The 21,106-nt window shown below is 39.6% G+C and overlaps 2 protein-coding genes across 5 annotated transcripts; one reads left to right on the forward strand and one right to left on the reverse strand.

Annotated features, from left to right (window-relative positions):
* Positions 1-800: 800 nt before the first annotated feature.
* Positions 801-12,239, reverse strand: LOC116325028. 2 transcript variants are annotated; one of them, XM_031745830.2, is made up of 9 exons: positions 11,980-12,239; positions 10,225-10,438; positions 7,246-7,368; positions 6,916-7,148; positions 3,587-3,724; positions 3,322-3,509; positions 2,702-2,781; positions 2,516-2,599; positions 801-1,303 (listed from the first exon to the last, which is right to left on the reverse strand). In XM_031745830.2, the coding sequence occupies exons 2-9, from the start codon at positions 10,409-10,411 to the stop codon at positions 1,158-1,160; spliced, it is 1,179 nt and encodes a 392-aa protein (XP_031601690.1). In that variant the 5' UTR covers positions 10,412-10,438; positions 11,980-12,239; the 3' UTR covers positions 801-1,157. The 2 variants fall into 2 exon arrangements, with proteins under 2 accessions (XP_031601690.1, XP_039462243.1); XM_039606309.1 differs by lacking the exon at positions 11,980-12,239 and adding an exon at positions 11,877-11,945.
* Positions 12,240-13,781: 1,542 nt separating this feature from the next.
* setdb2 (SET domain bifurcated histone lysine methyltransferase 2) lies at positions 13,782-21,106 on the forward strand. 3 transcript variants are annotated; one of them, XM_039606915.1, is made up of 12 exons: positions 13,782-14,230; positions 14,842-14,955; positions 15,034-15,135; positions 15,211-15,392; positions 16,203-16,481; positions 16,577-16,905; positions 17,036-17,205; positions 17,279-17,523; positions 17,849-17,897; positions 17,973-18,127; positions 20,453-20,536; positions 20,617-20,779. In XM_039606915.1, the coding sequence occupies exons 1-12, from the start codon at positions 14,194-14,196 to the stop codon at positions 20,635-20,637; spliced, it is 1,767 nt and encodes a 588-aa protein (XP_039462849.1). In that variant the 5' UTR covers positions 13,782-14,193; the 3' UTR covers positions 20,638-20,779. The 3 variants fall into 3 exon arrangements, with proteins under 3 accessions (XP_039462849.1, XP_031601669.1, XP_031601668.1); XM_031745809.2 differs by having other exon boundaries at positions 13,783-14,230; positions 15,214-15,392; positions 20,448-20,536; positions 20,617-21,106; XM_031745808.2 differs by having other exon boundaries at positions 13,784-14,230; positions 20,448-20,536; positions 20,617-21,106.

Below are 21,106 nucleotides of genomic sequence, written 5' to 3' on the forward strand. Positions count from 1 at the left end.
CTTTTGCAACCAACTCACCAAAACTGGAGCTCAGACTTTTCGGATGATCTGTTAGTATAATCTCAGCAGCCAGATTATTGATTAGATCATTTTATTAAAAATGCTCCGAATGGGGTGGCTGTAGCTCAGAGGGTAGAGTCGATCATCAGCGGGTTGGTGGTTCGATCTCTGGCTGCTCCAGTCTGCATGCCAATATCCTTGGTCAAGATACTAAGCCAGAGTTCTCCCCGATGCATCCATTGGAGTATGAATGTTAGAAAGCACTTATGGTTAGATGAAAGTAGTTGTTAATGCAGTGCCAACAATGCAAGTTGTATAAAGTGCTTTGAGTGCACTGGTAGAGTAGGTACAGCCATTTACGAAAAGGCCAGAGGCTCAGTTCAGAAATGGTGAGTTGAAGCTTAGCAGACAGCTAACCACCATTAGCCTGATATCTCAGACTAATACAAACTCTGAGCCTCAATACAATTTAAACAGGTCAGTTATTAGAAAATTTAACCCCATCCACCTGTTAGGAAGGGACGAAATAAAGAGATATTTTTTGTAACATGTTTATCTCTGCTGTAAAATTGGACATACAGTGCATGTCTGCCTGGAGGCTGATGCTTGATTTTACCAAATATCTCCAGTATGAACATCTTACATTGGTATTATTTTTACATTTGATTTAAAGCATAAACCCCTATCTAAGCCTGATATTAATTAATAAAACTGTTAACTATCAATTATATTTACTTACTTTTCTTACTGAGGATAAAATGTTAAAAAGGTCCATAAGAGTTATTATACAAGCCAGTAAATATATTACATTCTTTTATTAAATCAAAAATCACACTCATTGAATCATTTAGTTTTTTTTCCATGTGAGCAAAAACACACATTTTTGATTTGATCGTTTAAAGGCTGCAGGTCAAATGATCGCGAGGCAAAAATAATAAATATGTAACTTAAACAGTTCATTGCTACGTTTCAAGTTTGAGGTTTGCTCTTTTTTTCCCATAAAAATAAAACACATGCGATAAAGAGTTTATTCTTTAAAAACAAAAAGTTTGAATGTGGAATCATCAAGTTTGTAAACAGGAAGCAGTGGAGTTTTTAAAGTTGCAGTGCTGTGTGATTTCAGTTCTTCCTCTTTCCTCCAGGGGGCAATAATCTTCCTAATCAATGTCCTTCAGGATGTTGGGGATAAATTCCTGAGCATCTCTTAGGTCGTCCTTCCACTCCTGTGGGATGCAATTTCCTGTGTGGGCGCCTCCGGCCCCCAGCAGGGCCCCGAGCGCCGCTCCACGGTTACAGTTCTCACCTGAAGTCAGAACCAAACAAAATGAAAATAAGAACAAACACAACACTGATGTCATACATGCATGTCATCAAGCAGACCATGAAATTAAAAAATTAAATTGCTAAAAGTCAGAATTAGCCCAACGCTCAGCTATCAGTAGGAGGTTTCTACTGAGTTAGTCTGACTGACACTGAGTGTGAAGGAAGGATAGAGTTTTGTTAACAGCTTCTATGGACACTGCTTTTATACTAATGAAAGAGAAATAATAATAATAATAATAATAATAATAATAATAATAATAATATTATAATGGTATAAAGACTCACAGAAGCCACATCCTGCACCAATTACTTTTCATTTTTTATTTAGATTTGCTATATTTATAAACTTTAATTCTTTAAAAACAAAAGGTTTTAATGTGGAATCATCAAGTTTGCAAACAGGAAGTAGTGGAGTTTTTGATCCTCTTTTAAACCTCTTTGGTGCAATACATTGCTGTTTCATACCTACATAAAGACTCTGAATAATTGAATTAATATTAATATTCAATTCAATTCAATTTACTTATATAGCACTCTTCACAGGATAAAAAACACAAAGTGCTTCACAGTAACATAAAAACAGAAATACATTTTTTTAAAAAGCACAATCAAACATACAGCACAAATCTAATTAAAAGCCAATCTAAATTAATGAGTCTTAAGCTGCTTTTTAAAAGAATAAATACAATCAAGACAACGTATTGATGGAGGGAGAGCATTCGACAACCTGGGGGCCACCGCTCTAAAAGATCTATCACCTCTGGTCTTAAAACGAGTTCGTGGGACTACCACCAGCCTTTGATGAGATGATCTCAGGCTGCGAAAGGGAGCGTGGGGCTCTAAAAGATCAGAAATGTAGGCAGGGCCATCACAATTCAAAGCTTTAAAAGTCAGTACCAAGATTTTAAAATGAATCCTAAAATGTACTGGAAGCCAGTGTAATGAACCTAAAACTGGTGTAATGTGTTCTCTTTTTCGTGTCTTAGTTAAAAGCCTTGCAGCAGCGAATTTTACATTTTGAAATGCTTTTCTCAGAAGGGCCCTCCGTCATCTCTGTGCTACCCCTGGTCCAACTCTTTGTTAAAAGACACGTTTGTGGTCACACGTCACCGTGCTTGACTGCATAAGCCACACCTGGGCAAAGATTTCACCAACAGGAGCCTGAGTGCAAACCAGCATGTTTAAATTTTACCTCCACAGTTGGTGTTTGCCAGGATTCCTCCTTTGGGGTCATCATGAAACTCGTGGGCCAGGTAGAACAGGCTGGACAGAGCACCTGTTTGTGCAACACAAGCAGGTAAAACAAGCATTTAAAAACAATGATCTTAGGTTTTACCAGCCAGTGAGGTAAAAGACAGGTTATTGGTTGGATTCTGACCTTTGTTGTAGCAGGCCATACCAAGGTAGTTCACAGCGCTCTGATGGACCTTCAGTCTCTCCTCAGAGGACACAGAAAACCTAAAAAACATTGTGGATAACCTTTACACACAGACGCTACTTCCAAACCAAGCATTTAGTCTGAAGGAAGTCTGCAGGAAGCGTTGGACAGCTAATAAAAAAGGGCTTTTTACAGTGGCTTTTGTTATGAATGAGCTGCAGGAAGTGTGATTATGAGTGTCATAAAAAATAAACTTGTTGTAGGCTTTTAATGTGAATGCCTGGAAAGGAAGCATTACTTAATTCTCAACATTTTAACAAATCCTGAAATACAGAAAAATGTTAAAGTACTCCTTTAAAGCTGTTCCGGGTCTCAAAGAGCTCAAATCCCTGTTTGTTCTGAAAGACTTTTACTTCTAAATGCATACAGGAAGTGGTCTCTGGTAGCCAACCTAAAATTTTAATAAATATTTTAATAAGAAAATTGTCAAAAACCAAATGCTGCTTAGATGCTTCAAAGTAAAAGTTTTCCAGGGGCCAAAAGAAAGTACCAAGTGGTTAGACTAAACTCTCATTCTGAAACATCTAAAGGAAGTGTTAGATATGTTTACAAAATCTCACTTGGCGGCCTTGCGGCTGAAGCTCTGGCAGGCATCCCAGGCATCCAGTCTCCTCAGAGCATGCTCAGCCTGCTCACGGACACTGGCCCCACCCAGTACCGCGTGCAGCGCCCGGCTGTAGATCGTCACGTACTCGGGCACGTTGGGGTGAGGATGGGTGAGCTTTACGAACTCCACCGCTGCTGAAACCTGAGGACAGAGGAGGTTAAAGGTCACATGTTGCTATCTGAGACTGTTTCTTATGTTGTGGATTTGTGTTCGCTTACAGCTCGCTCCTCATTGGCTGAGGCAGACAGAAGGATGAAAGGAAGGATCATGGGAAGGCAGCCAATGGCATCCAGCTGGCTGTCAGGGAACTGAGAGCCCGTTTTCATCCCGGAGCGTTCCTCTGCAAACTTCAGAACCTGGAAAACAGCAAGAGTGGTTTGCAGTGGCTTGCAAAAGTATTCGGCCCCCTTGAACTTTTCCACATTTTGTCACATTACAGCCACAAACATGAATCAATGTTATTGGAATTCCACGTGAAAGACCAATACAAACTGGTGTTACAAATAAATAACTGAAAAGTGGGGTGTGCGTAATTATTCAGCCCCCTTTGGTCTGAGTGCAGTCAGTTGCCCATAGACATTGCCTGATGAGTGCTAATGACTAAATAGAGTGCACCTGTGTGTAATCTAATGTCAGTACAAATACAGCTGCTCTGTGACAGCCTCAGAGGTTGTCTAAGAGAATATTGGGAGCAACAACACCATGAAGTCCAAAGAACACACCAGACAGGTCAGGGATAAAGTTATTGAGAAATTTAAAGCAGGCTTAGGCTACAAAAAGATTCCCCAAGCCTTGAACATCCCACGGAGCACTGTTCAAGCCATCATTCAGAAATGAAAGGAGTATGGCACAACTGTAAACCTACCAAGACAAGGCCGTCCACCTAAACTCACAGGCCGAACAAGGAGAGCGCTGATCAGAAATGCAGCCAAGAGGCCCATGGTGACTCTGGACGAGCTGCAGAGATCTACAGCTCAGGTGGGGAATCTGTCCATGGGACAACTATTAGTCGTGCACTGCACAAAGTTGGCCTTTATGGAAGAGTGGCAAGAAGAAAGCCATTGTTAACAGAAAACCATAAGAAGTCCTGTTTGCAGTTTGCCACAAGCCATGTGGGGGACACAGCAAACATGTGGAAGAAGGTGCTCTGGTCAGATGAGACCAAAATGGAACTTTTTGGCCAAAATGCAAAACGCTATGTGTGGCGAAAACTAACACTGCACATCACTCTGAACACACCATCCCCACTGTCAAATATGGTGGTGGCAGCATCATGCTCTGGGGGTGCTTCTCTGCAGCAGGGACAGGGAAGCTGGTCAGAGTTGATGGGAAGATGGATGGAGCCAAATACAGGGCAATCTTGGAAGAAAACCTCTTGGAGTCTGCAAAAGACTTGAGACTGGGGCGGAGGTTCACCTTCCAGCAGGACAACGACCCTAAACATAAAGCCAGGGCAACAATGGAATGGTTTAAAACCAAACATATCCATGTGTTAGAATGGCCCAGTCAAAGTCCAGATCTAAATCCAATCGAGAATCTGTGGCAAGATCTGAAAACTGCTGTTCACAAACGCTGTCCATCTAATCTGACTGAGCTGGAGCTGTTTTGCAAAGAAGAATGGGCAAGGATTTCAGTCTCTACAGGGAGTGCAGAATTATTAGGCAAGTTGTATTTTTGAGGAATAATTTTATTATTGAACAACAACCATGTTCTCAATGAACCCAAAAAACTCATTAACATCAAAGCTGAATGTTTTTGGAAGTAGTTTTTAGTTTGTTTTTAGTTTTAGCTATTTTAGGGGGATATCTGTGTGTGCAGGTGACTATTACTGTGCATAATTATTAGGCAACTTAACAAAAAAACAAATATATACCCATTTCAATTATTTATTTTTACCAGTGAAACCAATATAACATCTCCACATTCACAAATATACATTTCTGACATTCAAAACAAAACAAAAACAAATCAGCGACCAATATAGCCACCTTTCTTTGCAAGGACACTCAAAAGCCTGCCATCCATGGATTCTGTCAGTGTTTTGATCTGTTCACCATCAACATTGCGTGCAGCAGCAACCACAGCCTCCCAGACACTGTTCAGAGAGGTGTACTGTTTTCCCTCCTTGTAAATCTCACATTTGATGATGGACCACAGGTTCTCAATGGGGTTCAGATCAGGTGAACAAGGAGGCCATGTCATTAGTTTTTCTTCTTTTATACCCTTTCTTGCCAGCCACGTTGTGGAGTACTTGGGCGCGCGTGTGATGGAGCATTGTCCTGCATGAAAATCATGTTTTTTCTTGAAAGATGCAGACTTCTTCCTGTACCGCTGCTTGAAGAAGGTGTCTTCCAGAAACTGGCAGTAGGACTGGGAGTTGAGCTTGACTCCATCCTCAACCCGAAAAAGGCCCCACAAGCTCATCTTTGATGATACCAGCCCAAACCAGTACTCCACCTCCACCTTGCTGGCGTCTGAGTCGGACTGGAGCTCTCTGCCCTTTACCAATCCAGCCACGGGCCCATCCATCTGGCCCATCAAGACTCACTCTCATTTCATCAGTCCATAAAACCTTAGAAAAATCAGTCTTGAGATATTTCTTGGCCCAGTCTTGATGTTTCAGCTTGTGTGTCTTGTTCAGTGGTGGTCGTCTTTCAGCCTTTCTTACCTTGGCCATGTCTCTGAGTATTGCACACCTTGTGCTTTTGGGCACTCAGTGATGTTGCAGCTCTGAAATATGGCCAAACTGGTGGCAAGTGGCATCTTGGCAGCTGCACGCTTGACTTTTCTCAGTTCATGGGCAGTTATTTTGCGCCTTGGTTTTTCCACACGCTTCTTGCGACCCTGTTGACTATTTTGAATGAAAGCGCTTGATTGTTCGATGATCACGCTTCAGAAGCTTTGCAATTTTAAGACTGCTGCATCCCTCTGCAAGATATCTCACTATTTTTGACTTTTCTGAGCCTGTCAAGTCCTTCTTTTGACCCATTTTGCCAAAGGAAAGGAAGTTGCCTAATAATTATGCACACCTGATATAGGGTGTTGATGTCATTAGACCACACCCCTTCTCATTACAGAGATGCACATCACCTAATATGCTTAATTGGTAGTAGGCTTTCGAGCCTATACAGCTTGGAGTAAGACAACATGCATGAAGAGGATGATGTGGACAAAATACTCATTTGCCTAATAATTCTGCACTCCCTGTAGATGTGCAAAGCTGGTAGAGGCATACCCTAAAAGACTGGCAGCTGTAATTGCAGCAAAAGGTGGTTCTACAAAGTATTGACTCAGGGGACTGAATAATTACACACACCCCACTTTGCAGTTATTTATTTGTAAAAAATGTTTGGAATCATGTATGATTTTCATTCCACTTCTCACGTGTACACCACTTTGTATTGGTCTTTCACGTGGAATTCCAATAAGATTGATTCATTTTTGTGGCTGTAATGTGACACAATATGGAAAAGTTCAAGGGGGTAAACTGGTGAAACACTCCAGATATGGCATGTTACAGCATAGGGATCGACTGCTTCTGTCCTACTTCATGTGGCGAGGTCGGTTTGCTCTCTTGCCAGTCAGCAAAGAATGAGCGGTGGAAGGATTCAGCGTAGGTGTCCTTGTGTGAACCGGGTGTGGTCAGGAAGTGGACGTAGTCTGACAGAACAGCAGCTCGAGCATCCGGCTGAGAGACGTCCACAAAACCTCTGGAGACAAGTGTCCGAGCCACTCGAAGGGAGCAGAGGATGTTCAGTGTGTTGTCACCTGCCTGAAGACCTTGAAGACCACAGAGAAAGAACATGGACACAACAAAAATAGAAACAAACAACAAAACGAAAGAAAAACGGTGAACTGTAGTATAGGGCGGCAGTACCTCGGTGATAGTGGACCGATCCACTTGAGGAGTTCCACAACTCCAGCTTATCATGGAGAATGACGCTGCCGACCACATTGGCTCGCTTCGCACCAGAAGACCAGTTGGTGCGACCACTACCGGCTGCAAAATGACAGAGAGGTTAAAAACAGCAGGATTAATCAGGATGGAGCTCCTCAAGGCTGTGTCCTTAGTCCTCTTCTGTTTCTCGACACCGGTTTATCCGATCTACTTCATATTTGGGAGGTGTATTTCTAGGGATTTGAGTTCATTTGGATTCATTCTGAGTTCATTTGGATGAGCAGTTCTCATCTTCAGGTTCAGAGTTGTTCTTTTAGAAGTATTTTGTCCACACTGAGTGATGCTTTGCCAGCATCAGTAGGAGGGAGGTTTCTGCTTTTTTAGTTAAAACTAGAGATGGACCGATCCGATATTACGTATCGGTATCGGTCCGATACTGATCTAAATTACTGGATCGGATATTGAAGAAATAAAAAATTTAATCCGATCCATTAATTATCATAAAGGACTTCACAAAACTTGCAACATGGCGTAACTCAGCTCATAACCTTAGCACGTCGGAGCAGTGTGCTCACGTGATAGAGCGGCTGTGGCGTGTGAGACCTGTCGGTGGTCTGGTTGAGCCTCGCTACGAAACCGGCATTTTATCTCCGAGAAAGTTATCCCAGACAGAAGTAAAGCAAGTGTGAAAGTTCATCTCTGAATGTTTGTAAAGCATTCCCACGTTAAGCTTCACAAACGATATATGGAGCGACTGCCTCTTCTTCTCCCCCTCCCTCTCCTGCTGCTACTTCAATTATGAAACTGATCAATGATCGTCTGATCAGCTTTTCTGTCGCGAGTCCCGTTTCTCTTGTTTGTTTGTCGCCCACTTTGCACCAGAAAGAGGAAACCAGCGGATAAACAACAATAGCACGTTTAAGCTTGATAAGCTGTTGATAGAATTTATTTAATATTACTTTCTACACCAGGATCCTTTTTTACGTAGCTGACGGCTGGTAACTGTGCTGGTAACTTTCTTTCTTATTCTAGATAGTAGATTCTACATTCATGCTGTGTAGCGTTTAATAAATAATTATCTGAATCTTACAATCAAAATTTTTATCTGACGTAAAATGTATAGAAATCTATTATTGTATATAGGAACTATTAACTCTAATATAACCCTGGTAAGCTATAGTACCTTTTCCTTTGGGAAGATATCATCTGTGCAGTCTGCACATCTTTCTGTTGAAGAAAGATGTTGAATCTATTTAAATATTGTAGAAAATTAATTGATTTCTGTGCATTTGTTTTACACGTGCATTAAATTAAAGTAGATTAAGTCAATTAAGCATCATGAGGTGGAGGGTTGGGGGTGGTTTCCTATTATTTTTGCTGGGAGTTTGCAACCCTATTAGTTAGGTTGTTTAATATTTCTGCTAAGTACTGTTTAGAATACCAGAATAGGGAGGATGGTGTAGGTTTTAGTAAATTAGATTGATCAGTGTTGCTGAACTATGAAATATTTTGGGTGCAGTGCATACAGGTATAACAGAATGGTTTTAGTGTTTTGCTTTTTTAAAACTGAGTATGAACTTATACAAAATGCAGCAAGATATTAAAAAAAAAAACAGTTTTGTTGATTGTTGATTATTATATCGGATTCATATCGGTATCGGCAGATATCCAAATTTATGATATCGGTATCGGACATAAAAAAGTGGTATCGTGCCATCTCTAGTTAAAACTAAATCCTTTTAATCTAAAAATCTGTAGGTTTTCAATCTCTACGTTTTTAATCAAGTGTTAAGAGTACACAGAAAAGTTGGTTGCTATGCATGCTTGTGAAGAAACAGTGTTTTTAAATAACAGACAGATTATTATTATTATGAGACATTTTCAAAATTACATAAATGAGAGAAGGGAATTAAGAAACACATGGAGCAGTTGTTGGACAAAAAATGCACCAAAAATATTTTTTAAATTTCTTTTACTATACTACATATTTTTATATTAAAGATTATTATATAAGATAAAGATTATTTTTTTTATATATATATATATATATATATATATATATATATATATATATATATATATATATATATATATATATATATATATATATATATATATATATATAGGAGAGACGCAACGTAGTGATCGATGTAGCGGTTCGAATGACAGCAATATCAGGAAGAAGGAACACGAGAAGCTGGAGAAATACCAAGGGCTCAGAGAAGAGCTCGAGAGGATGTGGAGGGTGAAGGTAACGGTGGTCCCCGTGGTAATCGGAGCACTAGGTGCGGTGACTCCCAAGCTAGGCGAGTGGCTCCAGCAGATCCCGGGAACAACATCGGAGATCTCTGTCCAGAAGAGCGCAGTCCTGGGAACAGCTAAGATACTGCGCAGGACCCTCAAGCTCCCAGGCCTCTGGTAGAGGACCCGAGCTTGAAGGATAAACCGCCCGTAGGGGCGTGCTGGGTGTTATATATATATATATACATATATGTGTATATATATATGTATATGTATATATATATATATATATATATATATATATGTATATATATATATATGTGTGTATGTGTGTATGTGTGTATATGTGTGTATATATATATGTATATATATGTATATATATATATATATATAAATAAATATGCTAATTGGAAAATAAAATAATAAAAAATTCAGCCTTAAATTCATTTTCACTGGCGACGTATTTTTATTTATAAATGTAACATCTTTTTAAGATATTCTTTTATTTAACTTCTACATTTAAACCAACAGACCGTAAACTCAGCAATTTTTTTCATAGACGCTAGACCCCCAAAATGGCGGATCGGGCCAAAATCCTTTCCACGCCCACCCCCGTGACATCACGCTCCAAAGCCCTATAGAGTTCTTGCAGGAGTCTCCCCCTGCTGGTCATTATAAACAATGCAGGTTAAAAGCACCTCTCCAATGACTTCTTACCTGTGTTGGAGAGGGTGAGGATACTGGATGGGTGACGCTCAGAAGGCGAGTTGAAGCCTGATATCCAGCCGCCGAAGTCCCTCCTGATGTCGTTGATGTCATAGTACCAGTGGACCGGCATAGACATGGAGTCTGCTGCACACATCGCCCAGAACGCTTCGCTCACTGACCGCCGCACCGCAGACATCTTGGCTGAGGGGAGATGACCTGTGGCCTTAATGTGAGGAGAGTTTACAGTCACTGTACAGATATCTTATGGACACAAAGCAGGAATGTCTTGTTTTTCTGTAACACAGCTGTAACAACAATCAGCTATGTGTGTTGTTTTCATTGTTCTTCAAGCAAAAATGAATAAATATGTCTGAAATGAGTGTTGTTGATGTTTAAAACCTTTGGCGCTGATCTCATCATTATTCCAATTCAAAATGTGCAAAACAGAGCCAAAGGAATAGTTAATAATGATTAAATTATAGGTTATGTACGTGTTCTCTGTCCTGCGCTTTGATTCCTGAGCAGAAATCGTGCCATCTCCTGGTGTCTTTATTCCTCTACACCTTATTCAAGTTTGAAGATTTCAGTGAAGCTGATTCTGAACCAGCTCTGTCTCGGTGCCTCACGAGAACCAGTCCAGATTTGGAGCATTTTTAGAAGAAATACTAGCAGAAGTATTTCAAATTCGGTATTTCAAATGGGGGAAAAATTATGTTGGGCTCAATTTGTGGTGAATTTCTTGGGAGAGTCACTCCAGTGTCACTGGTTTTAACAGTTTTGGGTTGGTATCCTGCTGGTGCCACCTTATAGGCTTGGAACTGGTTCTAGTTTGGGCTGAAGAGTGGCTTTAAATGCTCAACAAAGTAAACAGATGCTTTACTTTGAGTCCATTTAAGTTTCAGTTAGTTTTATCGACGCCAAGTTTAATACACGTCGTTCCTAAACCTGACCACCTGCCTGTGTAAAAAAGCAGGAACTCCAGCAACACTTGAGAAACGAAGAACAGCTTTAATAATTGACCAACGCGTTTCGGTTTGTGGCCTTCATCAGGGTCATGACCCTGTTTTTACTTTATTAATTATTAAAGCTGTTCTTCGTTTCTCAAGTGTTGCTGGAGTTCCTGCTTTTTTAATTCTTTCATCTTCTCCATGCACCTTGGAAGCAGGTGAAGTTGTGCCAGGATTTTTTACTGTGATTCACCTGCCTGTGTAACACAGGCCTCCCGAGTCACACCGGTGGATTCCCCCATGACAACAGTAAACTAAACAACATGAACTTAACGTGCACAACAACAACAAAAAAAAAAAAGCCAAAAGAAATTCAGTAATACTAATAATAACAAGCAAAAATCCCAAATGTTAAACACAATCTAATAATTAAACAGTAAACTAATAAATAGATTATTTATTTCTATTAAAAAAAACAGCTGCTGTGGTTAGTTCATCAATCCTTCATTCAAATTTACATTCAAAGATTTCTTAAATAAACGATTAATAAATAATTTTCTGAACATTTACAAAGACTCGACCATTTCAGGATAAAAACTGTTTAAAACAAACGTTTTGTTTCCCATTAATCTCCCTCCAGTGATTGCTCAGTGTGAGCTGACATCAATGCGTTACTCTCAGCTGCCAGATGAAGCTTTATACACCTGTCCTTACCTGTCGAGTCATCACCCTCAGACACGGATTATTTTTAATCGCGCTGAACACATTAAACATGATGTTGGGTTAAAGTGGATCAGTAAAAACTGAAGCTGCTCACCTCTGCGCTCTTTGCTCCAATTGATTCTCACGCTGAACTTGCGTAAGTTGTTATCACATCGTTACAAAACTGAACAGGAAGTGTCGGACAGCAGCGGCAGATATAAAGAAATTAAAAATTAAATATTTCTTTTAAAACAACTCCAATGAGCCTGCGTTTCTCCTGACACCTCAAATAAAAGTGACGGATTTTATAAAAAATTTCCTTTTGGACGATTTGGGATTTGTTTATATTGACATTTTATAACCGCTTGCTCCGTACGGCGGCCGGTGGAGGTCAATACAGAAAAGGGGCTCTGCGTATCTGCCGCCCTGAATTGAGACTGGCAGGCAGTCAGAAAAAAGGCAAAAACCCGGTAAATACCTGTGTAGTCTGAGCACTAACCCAGGAAAAACCTAAAATTTGATTTATTGAACTATCATTTCATGACTTTATCGGAAGAACCAACACAGAAGTTTAAAAACGCCTAAGACAAGCCATCTACAAATGCCTCTGGGCACTTATCTGGGCTGTTAATGACAAGCATTGTCTAAAATAACTCATGAGTCGAACCTGATGGAAATAGCTCAAAGGTTTGTTGATTTTTTGATCCAAAATAACGTTTTAAGTCTTTTCCCATCTGCAAATCTGCTGTTCCTGAATTCCAACAGGTTATATTCGGGGCTGCCTGTCTCTGATAACAGCATCAGTGTTTATTTATGCTTAATATTTAATTTCTATGTCATTCTACATTTAGAGAACAATTTGGGCTTAGAAAACTTTAAATAAATAAACAATTTGTTTAATTTTTTTTAATGTATGCAATAAAAACAAACAATACACCATCAAACAATTAGATCTGTTCTGCTCAGGACTCAAAGGTACTTTATGAGATATTTTATTACTGGGAGTCACCCTGCTACCAATATTCCTAAAGCTGAAAAAGCAGATTTTAAACATATTGTTTGAATTGCTAAATGAGGGCAACCATCTTTAACTTAATGTTCAAGAATCTAATAAACCGTAACAAAGGCAACAGATAAAGCCTTGTGCACTGTCAGCAAAGACTGGAAAAATACAAAATATATGAAAGAGGACTGACCTCTGGTCCACCCATGGTGTTTTCACGTGACTCGATTGTGTCACTTCTCCTTTGTTTTGTATGTTTTGTGTGTGTGTGTGTGTTTTCCAGGTTAATAGGTTGGTGTAACAGGGTTGCATGGGACTCTTTAATAAAAAGAAATGTGTGAACAAAATCAGATCAAGCAAGTGGATTTGCAACTTTTTTTACCTGCTACATCTGGCATTCGCACTTTGGTTGTCAGGAAGCTAGTACAAGCGAAAAATGTCATTTTTGTGGGCTTTTCAGGAGCTGTTTTTATTTTAAATAATACAACAGCTCAGTTTACATTTTGTCCCAGTGCAGGTGTGATCTACACAGCAGATGTACAGCATGTTTTAGTATTTGTGCATGGATTATTGTCAGGTTCATGGGTAGGATTTATGTGTAGATTGTAATAACAGAATGGAGCTTTTGTTGCTGCTTTAAAATCAGGTATATGAGAGTCTTTTGCTGCAGTGCAAATTTAACTAGTTTTACCACTCTGCGTATTTAGTGACTGAAATCATGTACTTTTCTAAGTATAGAAGGACCACCAGCCATTATTAGCTAACATGCTAACAATGGCTGTTATAGTCACATATTCATGTACTCTGTGTGTTTATATGTGTTTGTCCTTCTGTCTGCTGTTACTTAAACTTTAATAACGTGTACATAAGAGCTTTCGAATTTCCTGCCAGATATATATCAGGGAGCTGAAGCCCTGAAGCCTCAGTACGGTGGCCGGTACGGGGCACGTAAGCTCAAAACTTCAAACGGTTAAGACAGGAGTGTTTATACTGCGTGATGCCAGGTTGTGTATCGTCTTGCTGAACTATAAATACCTGCTGCAATGCTTTAATAAGTTTTCCAGCAGCTTCAATGTATTGTCTGCTGTTAGGCGCAGTCGTTAGCTAAAAGCAACGAGCGGACTAGCCTCCTGCATGAATGAATAAACCTGCTGGGTTCACGTGGAGCTGGCTGGTGCTCGGGTTTAATTTGAACTGCTGCTTTTGACTTATTTGGTAGTCAAACTGCAGGTCCGTCTGCACCCGCGGTCACCTGTTAGCTAAAAGCTAGCGGTGGGCTCGAGAGCTTATTTATTGTTAGCTTAGTGCTAGCAGGCTAATGCTGCAATGGAAACGGATGAGCCACTGGATCCGGGATATGTCGGTAAGAACTGAAGTACAAACGGAACCGGAGCGGATAACGGGGGTTCAGAGATGCAGAGCGTTGCACAGACAGCTAACCCGGGTTTAACCGGGCTAATGCTACATTAGCCCCAGAACTTTCCTGTTAGACACACACAAGGAAATGCGAGTGTGTGTGTGGTTTAGGTACAATATAACGGCTGAAAGCTGGTTTTAAACCAGCAAGAGTCTGTTTACACTGTCCTAGTCCACATCCAACAAACCCGGGTTACCTGGTTTTTAATCTAGACACATTCTTATGTGGTTTACATGGAAAACAATTGGTTAAACTATAACTTTACCCCTTTGTTAGTAGGTTTAAACACTCTGGGGTCTAGTCCATATTTAAGAGGTCCAGGTTATGTGGTTTGTTTTCTTTTATTTTCTTTTTTTTAAATGAATAACTGGTCTGATGAGGTTTAGATGGACACATGAGTGAAATATGACATTTTCCCTGTTTTTACATGCTGAGAGTTAGGTTAAATGTGCATACAGACACTTTTATTGGTTAATCTAGTCCAGGTTCAGTAGTTGGGGGTCCAGATTGTTTATTTACACATTCATGCGTCTGATACCGTCATTTATTTTGTCCAGAGAAGGCCAAAGCATTCTGGAACAATGAGGATGTGGATCAGGTCTTCGATGGGGTTTTCAAGTACCTAGAGCACCTGAAGGCAATGCTGAAGAGGGGCGGAGCCACAGACAAAGGTTCTGATCCATATCAGACACGAGCGAGCAGGACTCTGGCGAGCTTCCTCATCCTCATTTCTCTCTGTCTTCTCTCAGAGTACGTCCAGGCCTTCAAGCTGCTCGAGCATCTGGACTGCTCCTCCTTGGCCTCCCTCCAGGACCAGGACACCTCGGTGGTTCAGGTGGTCATTGGCTCAGGTAAACCCTGGTAAATCTCAAGGCTTCGCTGTTGTGTTTGAGTCTGACTATTGCTGAGTGTTTATTCCTCCCCAGAAGAGCTGCTGCCAGGTGACTTCCTTCAACACAGCCCTTCCTCCTCTTGCTCCTCCTCCTCCTCCTTCTTGCCTCCTTTTAATGGGTTATCCAGTCCAACAGCGCCTCCTGCTGGCAGAGAGGAGCTGCTGCCTCCCCTCGTGCCTGTCCAGCTGCAGTACCACCTCCACACCTGCTCCAAGGTAAACTCACATTGATGTCATTTCCTTGAGAAATCTGATTCAGAATCAGCCTGAGAATTTATTTTGCCCTATTTGATCTCAAACTTTCACCATGAGGGGGCAGCATTCATTCTTAGCTAGGTCTTCTAATGCCAGGAAGTTAAATGAACTCACCTTTTCTTTAATCCCACATTTTATAATTTATCTAACTAACTGGAGAATTTTTATTTTGAAAAGCTAAGCAGTATTTGATAAGTTCTAAGATCTAACCTGAGGACTGCATTTATAAAAATGAAAGTACCTTGGTGTATTCCTGTGACTATTGGGGCTTTTATTTTGAAAGCTTACATCCTTTAGCATTCTGGTGAGTTCCTTCAACTTACATGGTGCTTTTATTCTGAATCTTGATAATCTAACAGCCTGAAAACACTTTGTTCATTTTCAGTTTCTAACCGGAATCTTGAATATGTTGAAAACCTGATCCTTGTAATTATCTTCGTGAAATCTATCAAATAGCTTTTTTTAATTTAGAAATCTGACATACATCAGACCGTCCTTATAAGTTACTGTACGTAACTTGGGGCTTTTATCCTGAGACAAAGCATTAAAGCATCTTCATGATGTCCATTACCTAATTCATGACTTTTACTTTGGAGAAAAAAAAAAAAAAAGTAAGAAAGAAAGAAACTATCATAGTCAGTCCCTGTACCAGACTGGGGGCATTTAATTTAACAGTGATCACTTACAGTTTGTAGCCAAAGGTTTTTTTTAAATTCCTGAATATTTGAATATTTAAAATCCTTATAACGTGAGCTGTTTTCCGCTTTACAGTCCTGCCTGCCCTGTTTACCCAGCATGAGTCAGTCCATGGCGCTATTCTGGGGCCAGAACCCGCTGAAGATCCCGTTGCTCTGCGGCTTCAAGAGGCTGACTGCCATGCCACTGATTTCACCGGCCAAAGGGGGCGTGCCTTGGGACCACGGGGACCAGGAGCAGGAAGACATAGGAAACTGGGACGTCATCTACAAGGCACCATGTGGGCTGAGCCTCCGTAACCATGACAACGTAATGCTTTTCCTGGAGGCTACAGAGAGCTATGACATCCTGCAGGTCAATAGACGAGTGACGATTTTTTGGGTGTGTTCAGTGTCTCTCTGTATATTCCTCCTTCAGGTCTTTAAACTGGGTCAGTTTTCCTCCTGCAGGTTGACTTCTTCACCTTTAACTCCTCCGTGCGGTTGGACCCTCCTTCGCCAGGGGGCCCTCGGCAGCCTGAACAGGACCTGAGCCGAGGGGCGGAGCCAACACCGGTGGAGCTGTGCGTCGGGGACGGTGGCTCCCGGCCTGCTGAATTCCGCTACAGGAAGGACCGCTGGCCACATGGCTGCTTCCTAAGCCGCGGCCCAAAGCTGTTCAAGGCGTGCTGTGACTGCACAGACGGCTGCAGTGATGCAAAGCGCTGCGCCTGCGTGGCCTTGACTTCCGGAGAGAGCCACTATCGTCATCACAGGCTGTTACAGGCCAACCCATCAGGGTGAGGTGAACAAATAAAGGTTTTTCAAAAGGAGCTAAAGCATGAGCTTTAGGTCTCCCAATGGAAGTATTGATCAATAACTGATTCACTGATTTGCTGACAAAGTGTTACCATGGTGATCCATCTTCAGGCTCTTTGAGTGTGGCCCATGGTGCGGCTGTGACCGATCTCGCTGTCAGAACCGTCTGGTCCAGAGAGGCATCAGAGTCCGACTCCAGGTCTTCCAGACCCAGAACCGTGGCTGGGGGGTGCGTTGCCGTGACGACCTGGACCGTGGGACCTTTGTGTGCATTTACGCAGGTGAGTGTGGCTCAGCGTTCAGTGGCTCCACCCAGGCGACATTCTGTAAACTCGTCCTCTGATCCGTGTCCAGGTGTGGTGCTGCAGAGGGTCCCGAATCCCACCGAGCCACCGCCGCCAAAGTTGACGAGGTCCGACCTGCCGTCTGACGATGAGGTGGAGGTCGTCACGGAGTGGCTGGCCCCACCTGTGCTAGAGGGCCGACGCAATGTGCTGGAAACGCCCCCGCCTATGTCTCCGCCTACCTCACCTACTTTGCATGTCCCTGTCATTCAGAGACCCTCTGACAGCGGCTCCAGCACCACAGACCAAGAAGAGGTTTGTTAGGCTCATTTACTTTACTTTAAGTTTTATTTTATTTTCAGAATTATTTTTTACATATTCTAAGTCCAATATTTTTATACAAATTTTATTATATTGTAAATCTTTTTCATTTGTATTTGTATGGAGAATATAGTTTTCAGTTTACATATTTTTATTTTTTCCTTTGAATATTTTTAAAAGACTTCTTGTTTTATTTTAAATCATTTGTGTGTCCTGCATTCTTTTGAATATTTCTTCTACTTATTTGATTAAATTAATTTATTTTTGTGCCCTCGTGACCTTTAGTCAAAGTAAAATGCTTCTTTTTTTCTTCTGTCAGATTCAGGCGGTGCTGGTTGGAGGTCTGCAGCCGACATCTCCTTCATCAGGTCAGTAATGAATCACACAAAACACTCAAATGAAACATTAACACAGCTGGTAAACGATTGGCTACTGTGTGTCAGGTGATCGAGAGCAAGACGAGAAAGTGGCATCGATGTCGGAGAGCCCTGGTGTGAATGGCACAAAGGCGAGCATGAGCTTAAAGAGAGCAGCGAAGGTGGACGAAGTTTGTTTTGTGGACGCAAGACAGGAGGGAAACGTGAGCCGCTTCATCAACGTGAGTTCAGCTGATCAGGAACATTTAGCCATATATATATATATGTGTGTGTGTGTGTGTGTGTATGTGTTTTTAAATATTAGTTAAAATATTCTTTAGACATGTCATTAATATTTTTGCACATATTCCCTATTTTCTGCACTCTGAGGCGCACTTAAAATCCTTTAATTTTCTTAAAAATCGACAGTGCGTTTTATGTATGAATTCTAGTTGTACTTACTGACCTCAAACCGATTTTATGTGATACACGGCGCTCAAAAATATGCCAAAAAGTCTTTTAGTACGACTTTGGTAAGCTATGAAGCCGCACCGCTTGATGGATTGTTGGAGCATTATGGCTACCATAGTCAGGAGCCTCACGGAGTAATCTGGGTCCAAAACTTTGTCCGCTTCAGGTCCCAAAGTCAAACGAACACTGCAGCATCACTGAGAGTTGAAAACTGTCTAAATTCTTTCATCTTTAATAAAATGATCAGCGTTGCTGCTTTACCAGGTGTAACAATTAAGTTTAACATCCAGGCATCCATGAAAACAGATTTTATTAAATTTAACGGAGTTAGAAGTTAGCAGGAAGTTCTCTCGCTAGTTTCCACCTAAACATGATATAGCATGTTCTGACTGAGAGATTTCTGAAAAAAACGAGTGTAACGTACAGCTCTGCTATCACTTCCAACATAAATGAAGGCAGAAAACTAAACACCAGTGACGTTTGTAGGGTTACTGAAGTTGGGCTAGCTGGTATGTGATGATGTGCTACGTGATCGCTAGTGACACAGCTATGTTAGCATAACAAAAACGGTGAAGCTGGTGGATGAACGCTAACTTTTTTCCACTCGATAAAAGTTAACGTGAGGGTTCCCGATGGTTAGGGACAAATCTAATCACATGGCAGAATGTTGTAAACGGACCAAACTTCAGTCAGGAGAACAACTGAGATAATCCATCCACAATACGAGGTTAGTCATTAATATACTGCAACAACCTGGGAATAGAGCAGCTGCGAGAGAATTCAACATTAATGAGTCAATGGTACGGAAGTGGAGGAAGCAAGAAGAATGAGTTGAGTAAAGATTGACTTATCTGACTGTTTTGTTTCGCTTAATGGTCTGAAAAATATGGTATATTACATTTTTTTTCAAATATTTTATAACTGTATTTTATAAACAGGTTCACACTTAAAAAACTAAACTAATGCTCTCTTTCAAATGTTTCTGCCAGTTTTGACGGTTTCTTTAGACAATTGAAAACTATAAAAAAGTATTTAGTAATTTGCTTAGTAATTTCAAAATTATATATCTATATATACATATGTGTGTGTATGTATATATGTATGTATATATATATATGTGTGTGTGTGTGTGTGTGTGTGTGTGTGTATATATATATATATATATATATATATATATATATATATATATATATATATATATATATATATATATATATATATATATATATATATATATATATATATATATATATATATATATATATATATATATATATATATATATATATATATATACATATATATATATATATATATATATATATATATATATATATATATATATATATATGTATATATATATATATATATATATATATATATATATATATATATATATATATATATATATATATATATATATATATATATATATATATATATATATATATATATATATATATATATATATATATATATATATATATATATATATGTATGTATATATATATATATATATATATATATATGTATATATATATATATATATATATATATATATATATATATATATATATATATATATATATATATATATATATATATATATATATATATATATATATGTATGTATATGTATGTATATATATATATATATACATATGAGTTTCTAATATTTTCTTTATACTTTTATCAACACTTGGATGTAAAATTTTCAATTAACAGGTATTAACACAGTAATAGCTTTGACTTGCATTGTGTTAATCTTGTTGGCAAGATTGTTTTGCATCTTTAAAACTTTCTTAAGAATTAAAAAAAATTGTGTTTTGTTTTTGCTTGGTCATTTTTTTCTAAAAAGCATTTTTGGACATTTCCTTTATAGTTGGTAGTTATTTTAAAAATAGTTTCAGAATATTAACTGCTTAGTTTAAATTTTGATTTTTTTTTTCCCCCTTTTAGTTCATATTTTATATTTTTTTTTATGTAAATAAAGAAGAAATTTTCTTCCTCTTCTTGTTGTTGTTATTGTTATTATTATTAGTATTAGTATTGTTATTATTGATGTAATGTGATCTCTAACCCCGCCCACAGCACAGCTGCCAGCCGAACCTTTTCATCCAGAACATCTTCATCGACTCCCACGACCCCGCCTTCCCCGTCGTTGCCTTCTTCACCAGCAGGTGAGGAAGAGGAAGGACGTTAATGTAGGTTACTATTAGTGGTCGTTTTAATAATTGTCCTCTTTGTTTTCTTGCTGTAGGGCCGTGGTGGCTGGCACTGAGCTCACCTGGGACTACTCTGCCAATGTCCAGATCGATTCACTGCAAAAACAGGAAGTGTCTTGTCTCTGCGAAAGCGACAATTGCCATGGGCGATTCACTATCGAGGAGAACCTATGTGATGTTTGTGAGGTCGAAGGCCACATAGCGACTGAGGCCAAGTGATCCTCCACACAGTTTGTTAGTAACAGTTTTGGTATTTAAACGCTTTTTCCTAAAAAGTAATAAAATTTCAGCTATTTTATTCTGAAAGTTTTTCAAGTCTTTATTATTGGGAAGGCTTTAATTTTGAGAACACATTCTGTGTTTGAGCTCTTATTTTTGTAACTCTACTGTGGTCATTTTATTTTGACACTGCCATTTAATGTTTAATCAGCCAGTACAACTTTTATCTTGAAACTGGTGCCCAAAGTGTCAAAGTTCTGTGTTCATTTTTTTACGCAATAATAAAAGTTGTTTTGAAAATTTTCA

This window comes from Oreochromis aureus, linkage group 23 (genome assembly GCF_013358895.1).
Source record: "Oreochromis aureus strain Israel breed Guangdong linkage group 23, ZZ_aureus, whole genome shotgun sequence".
Classification (NCBI taxonomy): Eukaryota; Metazoa; Chordata; class Actinopteri; order Cichliformes; family Cichlidae; genus Oreochromis; species Oreochromis aureus.